The sequence below is a fragment of the Macaca thibetana genome, chromosome 12 (genome assembly GCF_024542745.1).
Source record: "Macaca thibetana thibetana isolate TM-01 chromosome 12, ASM2454274v1, whole genome shotgun sequence".
Taxonomy (NCBI): domain Eukaryota; kingdom Metazoa; phylum Chordata; class Mammalia; order Primates; family Cercopithecidae; genus Macaca; species Macaca thibetana.
The window spans coordinates 78,168,203-78,191,318 of NC_065589.1; the positions used below are offsets into that span (position 1 = coordinate 78,168,203).

At 35.9% G+C, this 23,116-nt stretch overlaps 1 protein-coding gene and 1 pseudogene across 8 annotated transcripts in view; one reads left to right on the forward strand and one right to left on the reverse strand.

The window, feature by feature from the left end:
- COBLL1 (cordon-bleu WH2 repeat protein like 1) overlaps nucleotides 1-23,116 on the forward strand; it is a 198,987-nt gene that overhangs the window by 95,670 nt on the left and 80,201 nt on the right. For 6 of the 8 annotated variants that reach the window (XM_050752919.1, XM_050752917.1, XM_050752916.1 and 3 more), the window contains 4 exons: nucleotides 4,210-4,398; nucleotides 18,195-18,396; nucleotides 20,444-20,672; nucleotides 21,513-21,551. In XM_050752919.1, the coding sequence (XP_050608876.1) occupies nucleotides 4,210-4,398; nucleotides 18,195-18,396; nucleotides 20,444-20,672; nucleotides 21,513-21,551 (659 nt within the window). The remainder of the gene's footprint in view (nucleotides 1-4,209; nucleotides 4,399-18,194; nucleotides 18,397-20,443; nucleotides 20,673-21,512; nucleotides 21,552-23,116) is intronic. The other 2 variants (XM_050752918.1, XM_050752922.1) reach the window with 1 other exon arrangement.
- Nucleotides 192-269, reverse strand: LOC126933331 (uncharacterized; annotated as a pseudogene).

Below are 23,116 nucleotides of genomic sequence, written 5' to 3' on the forward strand. Positions count from 1 at the left end.
TTCTATGATGGGTTTATTGGGGATATTTGGTACATTTTGATTTTATATTTTCAATTTAGGGTGGATTTATCAGGTTGTAATCCCATCATAAGTAGAGGAACATTTGTATAACACTCTGGTTGAGGCAAGAAACCACTCGAGAATGTGAGAAGTGAGGCAGTGATCTGACTTGTATTTTATTTTATTATTTTATTTACTTATTTTTCCACACATTCAGAGAAACTTCTCTAGTAATGAACTACAGAAATGACCCCTGAAAGTTTAGTCATCTAACTTGTATTTTAAAAAGATCACGCTGGTTGGTACGTTGATACTAGATTACAAAGTGACAAGGTTGGGAGTGGGGACACCAGTTGGCAGCTTGAGCAGAGGTGTTTGGTGATCCAGGTGGTTGGTGGATTCTGGGTCTATTTATGAAATAGAGCTGGTGGAATTTGTAGATGGATTAGATATATGTTTATATGAACAAGGATTTTTGGCCTGGACAAATGAAAGAAATGTGATTGACTGAGATGGGAATACTTGGAGAATCTTTTTAAATTTCATTTTTGTTGCTATTACCAAAGTTACTTTTTCTTTCATTGTACTTTATGACTAGTTTTTGCTGATATTTATGTAGACTATTGACACTTCCATATATGACCTTTGTACCAACCCACCTTACTGAATTCTCTTATAAAATGTTTCAGTCGATTCACTGATTTCTCATCTCTTCTGATTTCTCTGTGCAATTTTACCAAACCATTTAATTCTAAAAAGTACCGTTTTCTTTTATGGCTCTATTCACTTTCCTCTGCCTGAAATATCATTTATTTCTTGCCTTTTCCTGTGTTTTCTCTTCATTCTTCAAAACCCAGCTCATGTTTACCGTCTGTAAGACATTTCTGGATTCCTAGGAAAGTTCCGTTTTCTTCCTGTGACCTGCGGCTGCACCATCTGCATACCTGTGTTAGGGCAGTCATCAAACTTAATGGTAATTTTGCCTGCCTGTCAATCCTTTGGGGCTATGAACCCTTCAGGAATAGGAACTGAGTCTTACTCATCTTCACTTTTCCTGTGTTTAGCTGAATCTGCTCTGATAATTGTCTGTTATAAAATAAATATTTGTTATACACGAGTGGTCAATTTCTGCAGATTTAAAAACTGGAATTTGAAATTGGGGGCATTCTTCTTTACAGGGATTTTTATAAGCTTTTATTCATTGTAACAGTTTATAAAAATGTAGTTTTGCTACTTTAAAGTTCATATGGGACCAAAAAGCCCGCATTGCCAAGACAATCCTAAGCCAAAAGAACAAAGCTGGAGGCATCACGCTACCTGACTTCAAACTATACTACAAGGCTACAGTAACCAAAACAGCATGGTACTGGTACCAAAACAGAGATATAGACCAATGGAACAGAACAGAGCCCTCAGAAATAATACCACACATCTACAGCCATCTGATCTTTGACAAACCTGACATAAAACAAGAAATGGGAAAGGATTCCCTATTTAATAAATGATGCTGGGAAAACTGCCTAGCCATAAGTAGAAAGCTGAAACTGGATCCCTTCCTTACACCTTATACAAAAATTAATTCAAGATGAATTAAAGACTTAAATGTTAGACCTAAAACTACAAAAACCCTAGAAGACAACCTAGGCAATACCGTTCAGGACATAGGCATGGGCAAGGACTTCATGTCTAAAACACCAAAAGCAATGGCAACAAAAGCCAAAGTTGACAAATGGGATCTAATTCAACTAAAGAGCTTCTGCACAGCAAAAGAAACTACCATCAGAGTGAACAGGCAACCTACAGAATGGGAGAAAATTTTTGCAGTCTACTCATCTGACAAAAGGCTACTATACAGAGCTACAAAGAACTCAAACAAATTTACAAGAAAAAAACAACCCCATGAAAAAGTGGGCAAAGGATTTGAACAGACACTTCTCAAAAGAAGACATTTATGCAGCCAACAGACACATGAAAAAATTCTCGTCATCACTAGCCATCAGAGAAATGCAAATCAAAATCACAATGAGATACCATCTCACAGCAGTTAGAATGATGATCATTAAAAAGTCAGGAAACAACAGGGGCTGGAGAGGTTGTGGAGAAATAGGAACAGTTTTACACTGTTGGTGGGACTGTAAACTAGTTCAACCATTATGGAAGACAGTGTGGCGATTCCTCAAGTATCTAGAACTAGAAATACCATTTGACCCAGCCATCCCATTACTGGGTATATTCCCAAAGGATTATAAATCATGCTGCTATAAAGACACATGCACACATATGTTTATTGCAGCACTATTCACAATAGCAAAGACTTGGAACCAACCCAAATGTCCATCAATGACAGACTGGATTTAAAAAATGTGGCACATATACACCATGGAATACTATGCAGCCATAACAAAGGATGAGTTGATGTCCTTTGTAGGGACATGGATGCAGCTGGAAACCATCATTCTCAGCAAACTATCACAAGAACAGAAAACCAAACACTGCATGTTCTCATAGGTGGGAATTTAACAATGAGAACACTTGGACACAGGAAGGGGAACATCACACACCAGGGCCTATTGTGGGATGGGGGGATGGGGGAGGGATAGCATTCGGAGATATACCTAATGTAAATGACAAGTTAATGGGTGCAGCACACCAACACGACACATGTATACATATGTAACAAACCTTCACGTTGTGCACATGTACCCTAGAACATAAAGTATAATGAAAAAAATGTAGTTTTGTTGCTCTTGTAAAATAAGTCTTTTCTGAAGTATAATATGTTCTATTATTATACCACTAAGAGTTAAGGGCTTGTAATGTACAATGTAGGAACCTCGCTTCAATCTTTTCATGATGAGTCATATGTTAAAGGAGTTGGAGTCATGAGACCTTAAATTTTGAAAATTCCGAATAGGTAGATGTTATATATTTACTTACGAAGAAGCCTTTTGATCTTGTTTGGTTCTAATGTTTGCCTAGCAAGTAAGGATGGGAAGAATTGAAATCTATATTTTTCTGAGTGGAAAGGAGTAGTATTCATTCTTCTAAAACCAATTAGCCTTTTATAAAGGTAATATTTTCAAAAACTTTAATTCACAGTGTTTCAAATAAAACCATAAATATGTCATTACTTATAGTTTATTTTCACATTTTACTTTTTCAACCCATCAGATCTTTGGATTGGCCTATGTAAGTTCAGAATGTCTACTATTCCTGTTATAAGTTAAGAGGTTGTCTTAGTGACACAAAAATATTTGTTAGAAAATTATTAGTAATGTTTTTCATTGAAGCAGATATACTATTTATCAAACAAGCCATCATAGTTCATTGCTAGGTACAGTGGGAAATATAGCCATCTATGTGCAGTGGGAAATGCAGCCATCTTTCTTGCTTTTGTTCTTTGAGTTAGGGTCTCACCATGTTGCCCAGGCTGGACTCAAACCCCTAGACTCAATGCATCCCTCAACCTCAGTCTGCTGAGTAGCTGGAATCTCTGCTGTGTGCCACCACATCTGGCTAGCATGCTTCATGCTTCTTCTTTTGCAGGGAGTGATAAGTGTAGATAGAGAGTTGAAACTGGTACCCAGAAAAAAATACTTAAAAAGTTACATCTATGGAATTGGTATGTGCTATATTAATTCAAAGAAGGAAGAAATTCTGTGGAAGGGGTAGTTTGGGGCAAGCAGGGTGGATTTAGCTAGTCTTTGAAGGATAAGGTAGGGTTTGTCTGAATGGAGAAGCAGAACATACTACATCGGAAACAAATAGGATGAAAGGCCCAAAGGTAAGAGTTACTGTGAAATGAGAGAGTGAGATACTGATCTTTATCCTGAAACATTAAGGATTTTTGTAATTTATCTCATCAAAGAAAATAAATTTTCCTCTTGACTTGCTAGAGTGAATACACAGTAACTGAATGTAATAGAGGCCAGTGTAAAATCTCTTTATCATGTTTCTTTTTACGTCCAAGTAATATAGGCATAGTACTCAAACCAAAACAAAATGCTAACTGGAAAAGGAAAAAAAAAAATCCTAATTTGACCATCTGACACTAACAGTTAACATTTTAGAACATTTTTTCTAGATGTGAAAAACAGCTATATATATATATAAACTCATATATATATGAGTTTATAAAATTGGATCATATTAAAAAGTTACCTTAAAAATAAAATATTTTGTATTTTTTGTGTTTTATTTATATTTTAGGAGAAAACCAAAAGCCAAGGCACCACTTCCTCCAGCTGAGACCAAATATGCTGATGTCTCTTCAGCTGCTGATTCTGTAGAATCCACTGCTTTCATCATGGAACAGAAAGAAAACATGATAGATAAAGACATTGAACTCTCAGTGGTCCTACCTGGGGATATTATCAAATCTACTACTGTTCATGGCAGGTACGCTGGAGTGAATGAAATATCAAGACCTCCCCTTCTTATTCCACCATTGAAAGCCTCTGTGATATATGTCTTGATGTTTGTTCTTTGAGAAAACGCTTCATTTATCACTCAGTTTAGTTACCTGTTAAAAAAAGAGTGCTAAAATGGTGTTAAAATTTTTCTATCAATGTTTTAATATCAGTGCTGTGAATTCCACAAGCCCAATTAAATGTCTTGAAATCTGGAACCCTTTCATATCTCGTTAGTTATCTAACAAGTTTTAAAAAATAAGCCTTTCCTGGAGGAATGGCCATCAGTTATACTGATTTTGTAAACCGAACTTACAAAACAAGCCCAGTGACCCAAAGGAAAATCCTATCCTTTTCTTCTCAAATTTTTCTTCCCTCTTTAAGCTGCTTCTTTAAGTTTGCAAAACTCTTAATTTTAAGAGTTTTATTACTCTTTATTAAATACTTTTGTATTTATCAAAACAGTTAAATCTGTCTGTAAATTAATTGGCAGTTTTTTTATTTCATTGAATGATTTAATTAATTTATTTTAAATGTGGGTGAGTTAAGTAGAAAAGTAAAATCAAACTTTATCCCAGCAAAAAGGAAAGATGTGATTTAGAAGACTGATATTTTTAAATACCTTTGTGAAAATTGGAAAAATGGAACAAAGCCAAGTGTAATTTTCCATTTCACTTTGAAATGGAAAATTACATGAACTATAGACTTGGCCTTGTTCTTTCACCTTCAACTGCCTATTTGTTATCAGGAATCCTGTTTTAGAAATTTAAGCTGTTTTGACCTGAGCGCTCTCTGTGTGTGTGTGTGTGTGTTTGTGTGTGTGTGTGTGTGTTGTGTATAAGGAAAAGAATATGTTGGGTATTGCATTCTTACAGTCTGGTTTTGTCTAGAAAACCTCATTTAAGGTACCCTTAATTTTAAGATGTATCATTAAAATCATGTGTAACTTTACAGATTATTTAAAGTACATGAAAACAAAATAGTTCAGCTTTAGCAAATCATATAGTGTTATTTAGCTCTGATTACATTTGAGGAAGTTGCATTTTGCCATTTATTTTGTATTGAAAGTCATTTTGGAGATCACACATTGAACCCTGTTTATGAGATTGAGAAAACTGTGTCTCTGGTAGGCTCCCATCTGCAACTGTGGATGGCCTCGTACGTGTGAGAGGGGCATCTTGAAAGTTAGAGACAACGACCATTATCATCAATTCTTGAAATAATATTACTCTGGTTTTAAAAGGATAATGGATCTGGCTGGGGGTAACAAAGGCAATTCCTTTTTTTATTTTTATTTTATTTTATTTTTCCTGAATTCAAAGTAAGTAAAAAAAAAAAAAAGTCACCCTTTTTTTCTAGTTCTTCAGGGTTACAGGTGATGCTGGTTTCATCACAAATACTCTTCAGAATTTCTTCTTGGGGATGTACCAGTCATCTATTTATATTGCCTTATTCTCTGCTTGCTATAAGTGAATCTCTGGGTTCTTCAGATTTTTTTTTAAACCTTAGTGACTTTAATATAAGGAGCATGTTTTTTCTCTCTGTCCTGTCACCCGTCATATTTATTTTAGACTTTTCCATATGCCACCCCAAGTTAACTTTTCTTCTCTTTCCTCAACTCTGGAAACCGAGATCCATGGTCAGCTTCCCTATTTCCACCAGAGAATGGTGGAATCTCATCATTTTAAAACTGTTCCAGTTCTTAGATCTTAGGGTTCCTTATTTGAATACTACCTTTTAAAACATCTAGCTTATCCACTTTCTCTTTAACTGAATTAGTTCTTCATCCTCCTCAAGTCTAATTTATGACTGTTCTGTAGGATGCTGCATTTTTCTTCATGTCTAAATTTTCATCATATCTATTTTTTCTTTATACCTGATAGATTCTGCATCAGACATTTCTCCTACATTTGTACTTACAAGCACCCTAGATTTTTCCTACCCTCCTTCCAGCATGTTTGCCTCCTCAGGTCCCTAAATCTGAGTAATTTTTCATCAATCAGCTTTGTGTTTCTGGGCCACCAACTATTTTGAATTGCTGTAGTTTTTTTTTTTATCTATGAAAATGGATTGTAGCTGAATTGATAGGATTAAATATGATTAAATGAAATACTATCAGGGCTTGGCACCTATTGATTGGCTTCCTTGTTTTTTGTTTGTTTGTTTGTTTGTTTTGTTTTGTTTTGTTTTTAATTGGGAACTGCTTTTCTTAACCCTGGCTCTCTTCATTTACCTTGCACCCTCAGATTAATCTAAAATGCCTCTCTGTTTGTGGTACTACCTTTGATAAAAGACTGCAGGACAGCAATTCAATATCAGATTAAAGAAGTCCAAACTACCTAGCCTGGAGATTGGGATACCTTATTTTCTCCTCCAAAATTAAGTAGGCTTTTCCTTCACCACCACTCTCCTTTCTTTCTTTCTTTCTTTTTTTTTTTTTTTTGAGACAGAGTCTTGCTCTGTCGCCCAGGCTGGAGTGCATTAGTGGGATCTCAGCTCACTGCAACCTCCACCTCCCAGGTTCAAGCAATTCTCCTGCCCCAGTATCCCAAGTAGCTGGGATTACAGGTGAATGCCACCATGCCCAGCTAATTTTTGTATTTTTAGTAGAGACGGGGTTTCACCATGTTGGCCAGGCTGGTCTCGAACTCCTGACCTTAGGTGATCCACCACCCCCAGCCTCCCAAAGTGCTGGAATTACAGGCGTGAACCACTGTGCCCCGCCCTCCTTTGTGTATCTTAAGCTTCACCACATGACTCTTTGCTCTTCCTTTGTTCTTCTACAAATACTCTATTTCTTTCACCTCCATACTTTTATGAACTTTTTTTCCCCCCTGGTGTAACTCACTACCCTCATTTTCTCCAGTTAGTTTATATAGCTCAGGTGAGATATTTTATATAAAGGCTCCCTGATCTCCCCGGAATCAAGGATTAACTCTGGCTTCCAAACTCTTCTGACACTTTATATCATATTTATTACATACTGTTTTTTGCTGCAATGTATGTGTAGGTCTTAGCTTTCGAAGAAACTACAGAGCCATGAGAATATCATTACTTTTCTTTATAGTGCCTAGCACAGTTTCTTGCAATGTAGTAGGCATTTCATAAATTTATCAAAATGAATATTGTCTTCCTAAACACTTATGTGTAGATGGAGGTAGCAACATAAATGGTGTGAAGAAGCACTTGGAATGAGTCCTAGTTGTTTACCCAGAATCTTTTAAGTAAAGATATTTTCTCCAGGCAGGGAGCAAGGTAGGAATGCCCCAGATTTCGATTGCTTTTTAAATTTTGTTTAGGGCTGAAGAGTTTTTCTGAGAGTAGAATTTATATCAGTGTGTTTGTTTGTTTGTTTGTTTGTTTAGACAGGGTTTCAGTCACCCAGGTTGGAGTGCAGTGGTAAGATCTGGGCTCCCTGCAGCTTCTGCCTCCCAGGCTCAAGCAGTCTTCCCACCCCAGCCTCCCAAGTAGCTAGGACCACAGGCGTGTGCTACCACGCCTAGCTAATTCTTGTATTTTTTGTAGAGATGGGATTTCCCCCACATTGCCCAGCCTGTATATCAGTGTTTTTACTATGGGGTTACATTTAGGGACTTTGTTTGCAGTCATTTTATAATTCAGACATGACTCATTGATGCTATGACTAATTTTCTATTTTAAGTGTTTGTGATTTAAAGTAGTTGTGTGATTCTGAATATCTTGGAAGTGTGATTCTGGGATATCTTAATGCAATCCAAGATGTTTAAGAGTCTGACTTGGTATATCTTAAAAGTGTGACTTGGGATATCTTTATAGTGTGATTAGGGATGTCTTGAGTGTCACAGCTGCTGCTGACCTATTGTTTCACAAAACTGTTTAATAATAACAACAAAAAGAAATGTTCAAATAGAAAATTATGTACTACTACTGATAAATGTTAACTGCCTAATGGGAAGACTCAATGATAAAAATAAATTTTCTTCATGGCTTTGTTACTACCATATAAAAGAAATATGAAAAATCTCAACAGAATAATACAAGAATTTGGTGGGGGACTAAGGAAAGTAATTTTAAGTGTGTGAGGGTTTCTTAGATAAACAGAGTTCTATATGTAACTCTGAAAAGATTTTAATGCAGTTTTTTCACGTCATATTTATGTTTGAGAAGTGTCTAGTGATGACAAATGTATGATAAATATAAGCACAGTGTTATCTTCAGAAGAATGCACTTGTTTGTGCATTGATTTTCACAAAAGAGCTTGTTCAGTTTAGGGAACACAGTAGGGTTGGAGGTGCTCATAGACTTTATGCTCAGGGAGAAACTGACTATCCTGAATTAGGTTGGCAGCCATCTGCCAGCTTAACTATTTTTGGTACCAGGACTTAGTGATGCCATCTCTTTAATCTCTTAGTGATGTCATCTCTTTAATAACCAAAAGTCACCATGTCTCCACTATCTTGCCTTTGTGAGCCCCTGCTTACATTAAGGGGGCTTGCCATGCTAACCTGAAAACTCTTGGGCGTTTCTAAGTATCCTGATACCATGGATGGTTGGACTGAAAGAAGGAGGAATTAAAATATTTTATTTATATATAAGATACAGTGTAGTACAGATGTATGTGTACGTATGTCTATGTGTATGTATATATGTTTGCACACATATATAAATGTGTGCATCTATGTATATGTAGACTGTGTATACCAAATCCAAAATCTCAAATGCTTCAAATTCCAGAACTTTTTGGTGCGAATATGATGCTCAAAGGAAATGTTTATTGGAGCATTTCAGATTTTGGATTTCCAGATTAGGAATGCTCAACTCGTGTAATGCAAATATTTCAAAATCTGAAAAAAATATGAAATCTGAAACACTTCCTGCCTCAAGCACGTTGGATAAGGGATACTCAACCTGTTTCTGTGTGTATGTGTATCATGTATATAATCGATAAACATCTTTTTCACCAGACAAAGCAATTCTTTGCCTTTCTAGAAATGAACATTAAAGGATACTACTGTTACAGAACTGGTGGCTCTTCTTCTCAGAAGATGCTATGTACTTCACAACAGCATAAGCAATGGTGTCTGCTAGTACTTGGGAAAAGTTAATTTTTAATGAAAGTGAGCTTATAGACTAAACAGATATAGAAACCACATAGAGGCCGGGCGCGGTGGCTCAAGCCTGTAATCCCAGCACTTTGGGAGGCCAAGACGGGCGGATCACGAGGTCAGGAGATCGAGACCATCCTGGCTAACCCGGTGAAACCCCATCTTTACTAAAAAATACAAAAAACTAGCCGGGCGAGGTGGCGGGCGCCTGTAGTCACAGCTACTCGGGAGGCTGAGGCAGGAGAATGGCGGGAACCCGGGAGGCGGAGCTTGCAGTGAGCTGAGATCCGGCCACTTCACTCCAGCCCGGGCGACAGAGCAAGACTTCGTCTCAAAAAAAAAAAAAAAAAAAGAAACCACATAGATTAAGGAAATATGTGGGTACATTTGTATATTATTCTAGGTCTTCATCTTATAGTCGGGTATCTGCTTCATAGGTAATTATTCCTCATTGAATAGGTATTAGTTCCTTTTTCTTCTCTTCCCTTTTTCCAGGCTAAACTTTTAAAGCAAAATGTTCAATTTGGGAAATCTGATAAGATTAACACGAATCCTTCTTAGCCTGTAGAGAGAGCATTCTATGGCCATGCCATCACACTTTCTTTCCTACAAGAGGGAGAAAGAAATAAGCACCATTTATAACAGAGGAGGATATTTCTTTTACGCACCTACTACAAATAGGAATTTGTTTTGATTCGAGCACACGTGAGATGTCATAATTGAAAACACAAAGAAAGCACAGAACTCCAAGCTAGAAGTCCCAACTAGAAGTTACAGTTTGTTCTAGACTTGCTGTGTGATCTTAAGCAAATCACCTCACCTCTCTGGGCTTTTCCCATAAAATAACCCAGAGACATGTCGCACATGCTTTTCGGCCTGATTTGCCTGTCCCATAACACCGGTTTACAGCAGAGTTGAGCCTGAGCTTTGACTGGCACAGGGTGGGTCCGCTAAGGAGCTTGGGAGCATTTTACATGGATTACAGCGCCACCTATTGGGAAAAAGTAGACTATGAAAAAAAGTGACAAAATCTTTTTTTCATGGTTGGATCAGTGTGGGGTTTTTGCTAAAAAAAGAAAAGAGTAACAGAACAGAATGGATCTAGAAAAATTTCTGAAGCTCACGTCATATTTATGTTTGAGAAGTGTCTAGTGATGACAAATGTATGATAAATATATGTATATAATAGGGTACTTTTTAAAAAACTGCCCAACATCTATAGGGTGGTACAAACCATGTTTAACTCTACAAGATGCTTAAATTTTGGTGTAGATCCTTATTCTGCTGTAACTGCTTAAAACAAAAGTTGGCATTTAACTGTGCAAGTACCTCAACATAACAGTACTACTTGAGTTTTTAATCGGTACTATTTGAGTTTTTAATCATCCTGTCATCTAGGTTCTGTCACTGCCCTCCCATATCCCCCATGGCTCTGAGCCCAGGAGAATGTCAGCCTCTGTCACCTGCCTGCTCCCCTGGTTGGGAAAGGGGTGACAAAGTATTCATAAATGTCCTCAGAACATTGTTCCTGGCAGGGCCACCCTCTTCCCTTTGCTGTCCTGGCATCTACGCTTTATAATAATGACTCTCTTTAATTTCAGATTTTTAACTTAATTTAATTTTTTAATTTTTCTAGCGACAGGGTCACACTCCATTGCCCAGGCAGGAGTGCAGTGGTGTGATTGTAGCTCACTGCAGCCTCAAACTCCGGGCTCAAGTGATGTCCTGCCTTGGCCTCCCAAGGTGCTGGGATTACAGATGTGAGCTACCGTGCTCAGCCCTAATTTTAGTTTTTAAATTTTTGTGATTACAGTTGCAATAGTTAGATGTTTTAGAAAGTTGGAAAATACAGATAAGCCAAAAAATTGTAAATGCAATTTCATTAAGCAGGCCGATTGCAACTTCTAACGTTGTAGTGTCTAGCCTTTTATTCTTAGGCATGCACATCTATGTATACACGTATGTATGTACACACATCTGTATGTGCACTCTTCTTTTTTACAACAATATGGTATTATATTGTACATGTTATTTGTAACCTCCTTTTTTCAGTTAATGATTTCCATCTTTCATGTCAATAAAATTTTATCCTTTGTCTATTTTCAAATTGCCCCAGTTATAGTGAGATGTATTTGTGGTATTTTTGTTTTTATAAGTGGCATGTATGTGTGTTTAGTAGGTGTGTTCTTAAATCACCATTTTTATGACGGTAATTATTTATAATCAGCTGTGAGTATAACACCCAAGATAAACGACCAGATAGAGTCCAAAGTGGTTACTTTCTAAAAATTGTGGGGTTTTTTACATTTAGTAATATCTATTTTTAGTATGTTAAGAACTTATCAGCTTAGTAATCTGACCTATTACTAATTATCTTCAAATCTTAATTTCATGTATTTTCTTCAAAATGTTTCTTATAGCATAATAAGCATTCTCAATTTTGAGATTAGGTCTAGTTGTTTTGTGTACCTGGTACATTTCATTTCTTGCACACACAGACAGAGCACTGCTTCATTCCTGAACTCATTAATGAACTACATGGGTTAGCATAAGATTGATAAACTCAGCAATAGAGAATGTTTTAAGATTTCTGTACGATTACTGGTATGTATAATTGGGTTGTTGGTGTGCACTTACAAGGTACAGATACGAAACTAATACAGGGAATTGTTATCTATTTCTGAAAGAAGTGGGAAATCTCATAGGGATTTCTTCATTTCAAAGAAGAGCTTTTAGAGTCTTAAAAAAAAATTCAGCCCTCCAGAAAATTATTATATTATCTTACAAGAGAAAAAATTCTGTAAATACTGTTAATGCAAAGCAGACTCCGCTGAGTAATAAAATAACCCAAAATTCAATGTGGTGTAATAATATAGAGGAGTGATTATAATGTTCATTCAATCCTTTTCCACTTTTAATAATTTGCCTCCAGTTTTAGATGGACTGCTCACGTGTGCTCCCGCCTTAGGGAGCAGGAAGACAGGCATCTTTTCTGTGGTGATCCCGTGGTCAAACTCATTAGCCAACTGCCTTCAGGTGCATCGGCTGGGGGATGATTATCCAACCAGAGTTGTTATCTTTGGCAGAAGTAGTTTGGCATCCAGGTATATTCAAGAGATGATTTTATTTCCTGTGGGTGCACTTTGTGACTAGTTAACCCCAGTGGCGTCTCTGTTGGATGCAGGAACTGCTTAAAAGTTAATGTCCGACTTTTATAGCATTATGACTCCTTTATGGTAAAGCTAGACAGTCAGTAATTCCCAACCTCAAAATCTTGTGGTCAGGGTCAGCTTTCCTGTGTTACAGTGCTGAATGCTGAGGCTTCAATTAAATATTTAAAGCATTCAAACTAGTCTGAGGCTGTTTTTGGAAAAGATCTTAACCCTATTTAATGTTTATGTTTCACCTTTGTGTAAAGATATGGCTTAGGCAAAACAAGCTTACTAATTATAAAAAGCAACAGAGCTTTCACCATGTTATTTTTTTCTAAAGCATATGAATCTCCTTTCAACAAGTATGCTTTCTCATGTGTCAGTTGTATTAGTCTACTATGCATTTGAGCCCATTGACTTTCAAACAGAATTAATCACTGTTTTCTCTAAATTCCTCATTCGACAACAGCGACCTGGCCAAGTACCTACAGATTACTAAGATGTGGTCCTGCTAGAGGGGAGCTCACATCCGTGTACACACAGAACCCAAATAACTTGTCGAGGTCACTCTGCTGCTTAAGATCTAAGTAAGATTGGCCTGAACCCCTGTTCCACTTCTGGAAGGTTCAATCCCCTTTATAATCTTATCGTAAACTCCCAAGAGTTTTACGTTCTTGGGGCCACCTCTGGCTCTGACTTTATGTCTCACCACCTCTGGATTCATATTTTTCAGTTTCTACTTCTGAAATTCCATCTGAAATTATTTGACACCTCCCAAGGCTACCCAAAATTCATTGTGATGTAATAATATAGAATGATGCTTTGTAGAGTTACAGTAAGCACATCACATAGCAGACCATTGAAATTTGCATTTTAGATCTCCTGTTGGGTACTTTCAGCAACCCCGCCACTTTGTTATGTCCCTCCAATCCTGGCCCCTTTCCACTGGCTAGCTCCTCTTTCTGTCTCTGTCTCCTTTCTGCATTAGCTTCAATCCTATCAGCTCCCTACAAAATGTATCTGGAATCTGAGTAGTCTAGGCCACCACCATCTTCCACCTAAATTTTTGCAATAACCTTGTAGCTGCTGCCCCAGGCTATTTTGAATACAAAAACCAGAATGTAATCCTTTTAAAAAGTAGAGTGGATCACATCACTCCTCAGAACTGTTTGGAGGCTTTCTGTCTCACTCAGTAAAATCTCAAGTCTTCACTTGAAAGGCCTTTAAACACTACAAGATTATCACTGATTTTGTGCCTATTGTTTTCACCTTAGCTGACTAGTTTCTGTTTTTCTTTAAACACTTAGAGCACATTCCTGCCTCAGGGTTTTTGTACTTGTCAAAGCTATCTTTCCCCAGATATCCCAGGCCCTTCAAGTTCTCTATTCTGGTGTCATTTTTCAATCAGGACATTCCTAACTTCTTTCTTTGTTTTTTTAATTTAAATTTTATTTTTTTATCAGAGCATGTATCACCACCTGATATTTTATATATTTTACTTTTTTCTTTTTTTCTCTTCTCTCTAGATCAGAGTTCCATAAACTTCATAAACTACAGTATGATCAGAATAGGCTGGAGTGCCTGTCAAAGCACAAATTGCTGTTCCTTGTTCCCAGAGGAATTAATGATCTGGGCTGGGGCTTGACAATTTGCATTTCTAACAAGTTCTCAGCAGATACTGATGCTGCTGGTCTATGTATCACACCTTGAGAACCAGCATGTTAGAATTACTCTATCCATTATGGCAGCCATTCACCACATGTGCCTACTTACGTTGAATTTAAATTAAGTTGAATAAATTAAAAATTTGGTTTGGGAGTCCACTAGCTCAGTAACCACTGTGTTGGACAGTGCAGATATAGAACATTTCCAGTGGTGCAGAAAATTCCATTGGGCTTATTACTGTAAAACACAAACCACATAAAGATCCACATGGAGCTTACTATGGTGTAAGGAATCAGGTTAGATACACAACTTTTCTTTTTCATCCGATAGTTTTCCCAGTACCACTTATTGAAAATTCAGTTGTTTCCCCAGAGACAATTCATATGCAGTATTAAATTCACATATGTAATTATGTATATTGCAGAACTTTCTGGATTGCTGCATTTATCTGTCTGGGAATAGGAATACTTTCAAGACAAATTTGGCTTCTGAAATTATTGAATAAAGAATTGGACCTGGAATTATAAAATGAGAGAATAAAGTCATAAAGAAGTTCTGTGGTTTTCAGTTGCCTCTAAAAGAGGCATTTTTAGTAGAAAACATGTAGGCAGTGTTGAGTTCAAAGGTCATGATATAGTCGGCAATTTTTTTCTTATGAAATCTGATATAGTGTGTAAAGTTTCTAGATAAATAAAGTGACTGAGGGAATAGGCCATTATATTAATATTCTTGACCAATTGTCCACCCCATTTATTAGATTAGAAAATTAATTTGTCACAGAAATACCAATATTTCTACACAAAGTATCAAATTGTTCTAACTTTTTTAAAAAATCAAAAATGTATTTTTTTAACATTTATATGTTTATACATAAAGGATGATAATTATGGCACAAAAATAGGGATAAAAACGAAACAAAACTTTAATAATTTTTTGTATTTTTGTTTTGTTTTGTTTTTTGAGACGGAGTCTTGCTCTGTCACCCAGGCTGGAGTGCAGTGGTGTGATCTCAGCTCACTACAAGCTCCGCCTCCTGGGTTCACGCCATTCTCCTGCCTCAGCCTCCCAAGTAGCTGGGACTACAGGCGCCCGCCACCACGCCCGGCTAATTTTTGTATTTTTAGTAGAGACGGGGTTTCACCGTGTTAGCCAGGATGGCTTTGATCTCGTGACCTCGTAATCCGCCCGCCTCAGCCTCCTAAAGTGCTGGGATTATAGGCGTGAGCCACCGCACCCAGCCATTTGTCTTGTTAACTTATGTATTTCTGGCAGAGATTCAAGAAAACTGTGTATTTAAGAAGTAAAAGATGTTGGAAGAATAAGTGTCAATGTTTTTACATTTATTACTTGACACATTTATATATAAAGAGAAAGAAATACAGTCTGCATGTATCATCATTTACTCATAGACAACAGCAGACAGTTACCCAGTCAGTTGGCAATGAAAGTTCTCTCCTCCTCCAGCTAAACTGTATTTATAATTGTATTTAACTAGACATTACCTAATCCTTCTTAACTTTATTTACTATCAAAGAAAGTACTATTTCCAAGTCTAGAATTGGTATGTGCCATCCAATTGCTCTTGTAGAGTACCATATTACCAAAAAATCAACTTCCACAAGACCGTTTTGCTAGTCTCTCTCTGGATGAAATTAAAAATGTACTGTTTAAAGCCAAAACATGGGCAATATAGATACATTTATGGGCATAGCCTGTGGCTCAAAAGAAGGATGTAAAACTCTTAAATAATATGCAACCATCTAATAAAGACACAGGGAATGTATTTTGAGAATTGAAATGTATTCCTGAGAATTGTTTTTGAATTGAGGGACTTAGAGCCTTTTATTTATTTATTTTTCTTTATATATATACAAGTAATAGGGTGCTACTTGTATGTGGGGGAGGAGAAGGGAGGTGTGAGAGACCATTGAGAAACATACTCCTTATCTTATAAAGACTGGACTGGCCCAGGAGTAGGCAGCGACCACAGAAAGTAGAAATGGGGGCTGAACACGGGATGATCTGAAATCTATGTAATGTAATGTTTGACTTCAAGACCACACAGTATCCAAGAGTGAATCCTTCCCCATCTCTGCAGGAGACTCCTTGTCTGGAAGAACTGCATCAGAGGGACTGCAGGCCTGGGAGCTTGCTGAGGGTGACATGCCATATGAAAACAGAGGCACTAAAATAAAAGTGGCATACCGAATGGCGAGATTTCTAGCCCCATTTCCCTGTCAAGTTCCCAAAAGCCAGTAACCAGGTTTATATCTCTAGTCAAGAAATTGGAGAATAACTTTTTACTAATACGTGCATTTCCCTTTTGAGGTGGGATGCAGATGTCTGGCTCCCCAATTACCCTAAAGTGAATCCCATGAACCTACACCTCCAGCCATAAAAATAGGATTTTCACACTGCAGTTCAGTGCCTTATTCTTAAGTATGAACTAACAGCTTAGAATCACCTGACATTTGGGGAAAGCACATGATACCAAAGATTTTTTAGTGTGCTTTCCTTAAGGGCTGACAGTATTAAGAAAGACTCAGAGACTATGTTGTTCTGTTGATGATATGAATGAAAATATAAGTCTGTGTCAACAATGAGAGTCTATGGAAAGCGAAGCAAAAAATTGGTAAGTATCCCTGAATTCCAAGTTGGGTATGAAAGTTTCTATAGAAATAAGTCCTGTATTACCAATGCTATTAAACATTCATTCATTATTTGAAATTATCTCATGCATTTACTTTATTTCTATTTTATGTTCTAGTACATGAGCTGATAAACTTTTTCTGTCATGGGCCAGGAAGTAAAAATAGTAGGCTTTGTGGGCTATTCCTATATAGTAGGTGTGGTCACGCTACTCCATTCTGCTGTTGTAACTAACACAAAAGTAGCCTGAGACGTTATATAAACAAATGGGCATGGCTATTTTATAATACAACTTTATTTACAAAAACAGACTGTGGGCCCATTTTGACCTGCACATTGTGGTTTGCTGACACTTGGTTTAGTACATCCAGTAGAGTGTTAGATCTATGAGAACAGATATACTATAATACTTGTACTGTGATTCCAGTGTCTAGAGAATATTCATAACCTTTGAATGATTAAAGAATTTGTACTATGCCCTTTAGGATTTTGTGGACTTCCTATGTAGATATTTACAGTCTGTTTTCTAAAGCCAAAAAGGTGGTGGTGCTTGTTCCAAATACTTCATTCTTATGAGAACTTTGTAATCAATTCATAAGCTAAAGACTGCCAATATTGTATTACAAATAATGTGTTGTGAAGGACTGCTCTTGGGTAAGGAAAGGACTTCTCCTGAAACTTATAATTTGGAAACAATTTGGTAAAACATAAAAGTAGTTGTTGAACTAACACTAGGATCCATGCTGTCTTGACTATCCCAACACTTTTTAACTATTACAATTTTGTCTGTTTAAGTATCTTGTAGTTCAATTTTTTGCAGTTATATTATTTTTGTTATGATGATGATGATGATGATGATAATGACAGGATCTGGCTCTGTTGCCCAGGCTGGAGTGCAGTGGCGTGATCTCATCTCACTGCAACCTCATCTTCCAGGGCTCATGTTGTTCTCTGGCCTCCACCTCCTGCGTAGGTGGGACCATAGGCACGTACCACCACAGCAGGTTATTTTTAAAAATTTTTTGTAGAGACAGGGTCTTGCCATGTTGCCTAGGCTGGTCTCCAACTCCTGGGCTCAAGCGGTCCTCCTGCCTTGGCCTGTAGCTTGGCCTATAGCTCAAATTTTAAGCTGCTTTTCCAAATACGATTTTGTAGCCTTGTTTATCTATTGAAGACAAGCATTCTAAGAAAATCCTCAAAATAATAACAGGTAATGAAATACTCTTGTTTTACAGTAAACCTATGATGGACTTGTTGATATTCCTTTGTGCACAGTATCACTTAAATCCATCAAGTTACACAATCGATCTGTTGTCAGCTGAACAGAACCACATTAAATTTAAACCAAACACACCAATAGGAATGTTGGAGGTAGAGAAGGTAATTTTAAAGCCAAAAATGTTGGATAAGAAAAAACCTACACCTATAATACCAGAGGTAAGAATTCCATTATATCTTTTGGTATCTTATGGCTAAAATATTAAGTTGATTTTTCAGTCATTAGCAGCTCATTGTAAGTGAAATGAAAATGGACTTTCCTGATCAAATTTGATGTGAACATAGGTATTATGTTTTTCCAGGCCACTGTGTTTAGGATTCAGTTGGTTATTGATCCTTGGATTCAATAGAATTTGGGCAAAACTTTAGATTTAAGTGCTCTAAAATGATATCTAATATGATTGCCTAAGAATGTAACAATTATGAATGATTTGTATTTTAAGCTCCTTTTTAAAAAAGTATTTTATATGTAAAGGAAGGTTTTAGAATCTTTTCATGCAAATTCATCTAAGAATTTCTTAAAGTAATATTTTAGCTTCTGCGTACTTGGTAAGCAGCAGTCGTAACTTACATCTATTTGTGTGTGTGTGTTTTTGTTTTTTTTCTCACTCTTCATTGTGTTTGAATTAATAACTTCTAAACTATTAATGTGTGCTGCACATTAACTCCATTTTCTTTAATGTACAAATTCCATGCAAAAATTTTTAACCACATCATTCTAATATCATCAGTCCTTATTAAAATTGTTTTATTGCTGCACGCAATAGGGTAGAATTTTATGGGTTTCAACAAATACTCTTTCATTATGAACATCAACCATTTTCATTTTATAATATATATAAAAGTTTGAATATTAAATTGCTACATGTGACTTAAATATACATATTCTTGCATTTTCTTCATGTTGTTATGAAGCTTTTTTCAAAGAAGTTGAGTTTTTGAAAATATTAAAACATACTTGCTTTCTGCAATATATGATTTAATATTATTAATATGTGTTAGGATATTGGACTGCCTTCTGTCTAGGCATTTGTTTCTGTTTAGGTGTTTATTACCTATCCCTGCTGTTTTTCTAGGTGGAAATGGTTATATTTATGCTATTGCATGGGATTATACAAAGGGTTTTAGTTTTGTGAATGAATGTCTTTAAGGACCTGCAAAATGTACATTTCACTTAGTATAGTCTCATGTAGCTAAGTTCCATACAGGATTTAATTCAATTACATGATGAGATGCTTAAAATCTTCCCAGTAATTTTAAATTATCAGTACTAGATATCTAATGAAGACATTTTAATATTCTTTACTAAAATATTAAAATTAGCCAAAGTAGTAAGAGTAACAACAACAAAAGCTAATCACAATAGTCAATGTTCTCTTATTGATCAATGACTATGTGCCAGAAAGTCTGCTAAGCTTTTCATATGGTTTATCTCATTTATAATGTTTCAAACAGAAACAAAATTTTAGTGACTTAACCAAAATACCCCTTTTTTTTATTGAGGCAATAGAGAAATTATTTGAAAGATAAATATTCCTCAAAGGGTAGGATAAAATATACATAATTTTGTACTATGTACATCTGCTAATTTTAAAGTAAATATTTTAAGGAACAAAGTGAAAACATGAGTGGTACTAGATATGAGGCTAGTTTGTTCTTTTTTAGTTTAAAATCTAATTAAAATCTTACTATAGAATGGTTGGATTATTTAATAAATAAACTAATGTGTTTGCTTCTAAGAACTTGCTTTGGATTTAGGAAGTAACATTAATCAAAAAGAGAATTTCACACCAAAATAGGAAAGTACTGTTTGGTGGCTCACGCCTATAATCCCAGCACTTTGGGAGGCCGAGGCAGGTAGATCACCTGAGGTCGGGAGTTCAAGACCAGTCTGACCAACATGGAGAAACCCTGTCTCTACTAAAAATACAAAAAAAATTAGCCGGGGTGGTGGCGCATGCCTATAATCCCAGCTACTCGGGAGGCTGAGGCAGGAGAATCGCTTGAACCCGGGAGGCGGAGGTTGTGGTGAGCCGATATTGCGCCGTTGCACTCCAGCCTGGGCAAAAAGAGCGAAACTCTGTCTAAAAAAAAAAAAAAAAAAAAAGAATGTGTAACTGTAGGTTATCTCATTATTCTAGACATTATTGTAGAATGTTTGTTTCAGTAAATTATGATACAAGTATGGCTTTAATCTGTGTTTCAGAAAACTGTCAGAGTAGTGATTAATTTTAAGAAAACACAGAAGACCATAGTGAGAGTGAGTCCACATGCATCGCTTCAAGAGCTTGCCCCTATTATATGTAGCAAATGTGAGTTTGATCCATTGCATACAGTATTGTTGAAAGATTATCAATCACAGGAGCCCCTCGACTTGACAAAATCTCTTAATGACCTCGGACTAAGAGAATTATATGCAATGGATGTCAACAGAGGTAAGACAGACTTCTATTTTATTTATTTAGTGGGATGTATATATTTGTATATTTTTGTGCATTGTGTTTGCATGTAGGTATTCTCAAGTTCATAATGGCAGTTAATGGGTCCTATAGATAGAAGTAATTGCATGGCATTAGGAATAAGAAAACAAAATGTTAATAAATACAAATCAAGTTAAATATAACATTTAACTTAATTTCGGTTATTGAAATTGGAATTAAAACTTGTCGTTTTAGCCATCATCTACATTTTATATTTTTTCTTTCTCTGATTTTTTTTGGGGGAGGCGTAGGATTTAACTTAATTCTTCATGGCTTTGAGGCTTAAACAGAAAATAAAAATTTATATGTAAATTCGTTGTTATTCTAATCAAGTGTGAATTACTGTAGACTCATTATGATTTTGTCTGAGTCTTAATTATCATTCAAGTTTGGAAGTTTCTTGCTAAATTTTTTCTAAGGTCAACACCAAAATAAGTTGGCTTATGAAATGAATCAATCTTACTCAAAAAATTTTTGAAATAGCTTCCAGTTTTAATCTATAGAAATGATGTAATGTATTAAAGTTTGGAGATCTTAGATAATGCTGGTTTGTATGATGTCTAGTAGACAAATGCAAACATTTATTCAACATGAATCTGTTTCACTAAGCGAAATAAAAGTTTAGTGAAGCTGACAATTATTTACATACTCTTTGCATAGGGACTTCAAAATTTGTCCTGAGGTTGTGGCTTTATATAATCCATAAACTACTTTTTCAACTCAGTGATGTTTTATACTTGAACAAACATCATCTTCACAGTCAATTTACCCTCTTTTATACCCCTCCTTCTGTAGCCACTTCTGTTACTGTCTTCAGTAAGTCATCTTTACAAGGTAAGATGTACGAATCAGTAGAAACAAATTATAACCTGAAATTGGATATATTGAAAATAAGCTTCTAATTTTACCTTTTCTTAACATCACTAATATGTTCATTCTGTAAGAGATTTTAACCTAGAAAATATTTGGGTTTTATTTCCTGAAAAAATTTATAGGTTCCTTCCCCTTGATTTCCAAATTTAATTGTAATAATTTCATTTCAACAAATGTTTAAAAATTATTCTAACAGTGTGGGAAAACATATTCTTTACTCTCATACAAGGAAAAATGATTTGCTAGGATCTTTATTGGGTACAAGTGCTAATAGCTTCATAGTAACAAGGAAGCATCTCAGATTATTTCACTGAACAGTAATTCAGAATAATGATGTTATATTAACCATATGAAATTTTGCAGTCATTGTTTGTGAATATTTTGTAATAACATGGAAAATGCTTACGTTGAAATTAGCTTTTATACCATATAAGTGTGTTTAACACAATAGGTGAATAAATGCTTTTATATGAAATTGCTAAAAGGAAATACATAAAAAATTTCAATTGTGGTTACCTTTGGGTGGTAGGGTTATGGTAGGTGATTTTTTTTTTATTATTTATTTTCTTTATAATACAGAATTACATAATGGGCATGCATTCCTTTCGTAGAGAAAAACTGTATTAAAAATTGTCCAATAATAAATTGTAGAAATCATCTTTCACCCATTAAGAAAAGTCTCAAATAATTGATTACCCTAATAATTACCAGCTTACTAAAAAAACAAGCCTTAACAAACTGCATATATTATGTGTTATTGAAATCTCACCTTCTACTTCTATAATAATAAGAGATTAGAAATAGTGATCTCTGTGGTTCTTTCTAGCAACAACATTTTATTACTTGTACTTGACCTTTACTCCTAACTCTGCCTAATCCTAAGCAAATTCCATAAACTTTCTGGCCTCATTTTGAGGTTGTCGAATGTATTGATTTCTAATATCCCTTCCAGTAATGGAAGGATGTGGTTTATTCAGAATATGAAATGTTGTGGATAAATCTTAAGAGAGTGAAATATTAAAATTAAGAAAGCTTTACAGCATCAGAATCTACAAGGTCAATCCAAATGCTGTCAGTGCCCTTGCCTCCTTATTTTTTCTGATACTATTTTGAAAACTTAGACGTTTCCATGCAATTATTTTTAGCCTGCCTTTTAGAAATAGAAATAGGAAACTACAGTATTTGAGTTGCTTTTCTAAGTAAGCTCAAGGCTTTGCTTGTCTTACTGTTTAACCTGACTTGCTATGATCCCTGATATAGAACTTTAAGTGAAAACTTAAGGGCTAACTAGTGTGGAGGATGACCTGAAAATTTCTTCACCAAAAATAACCATGTGGGCCAGGCATGGTGGCTCATGCCTATCATTCCAACACTTTGGGAGGCCAAGGTGGAAAGATTGCTTGAGCCTAGGAATTTCAGACCAGCCTGGGCAACCTGGCAAAACCCCATCTCTACAAAAAATGCAAAAATTAGCCGGTTATGGTAGCACATGCCTGTAGTCTCAGCTACTTAGAAGGCTGAGGTGG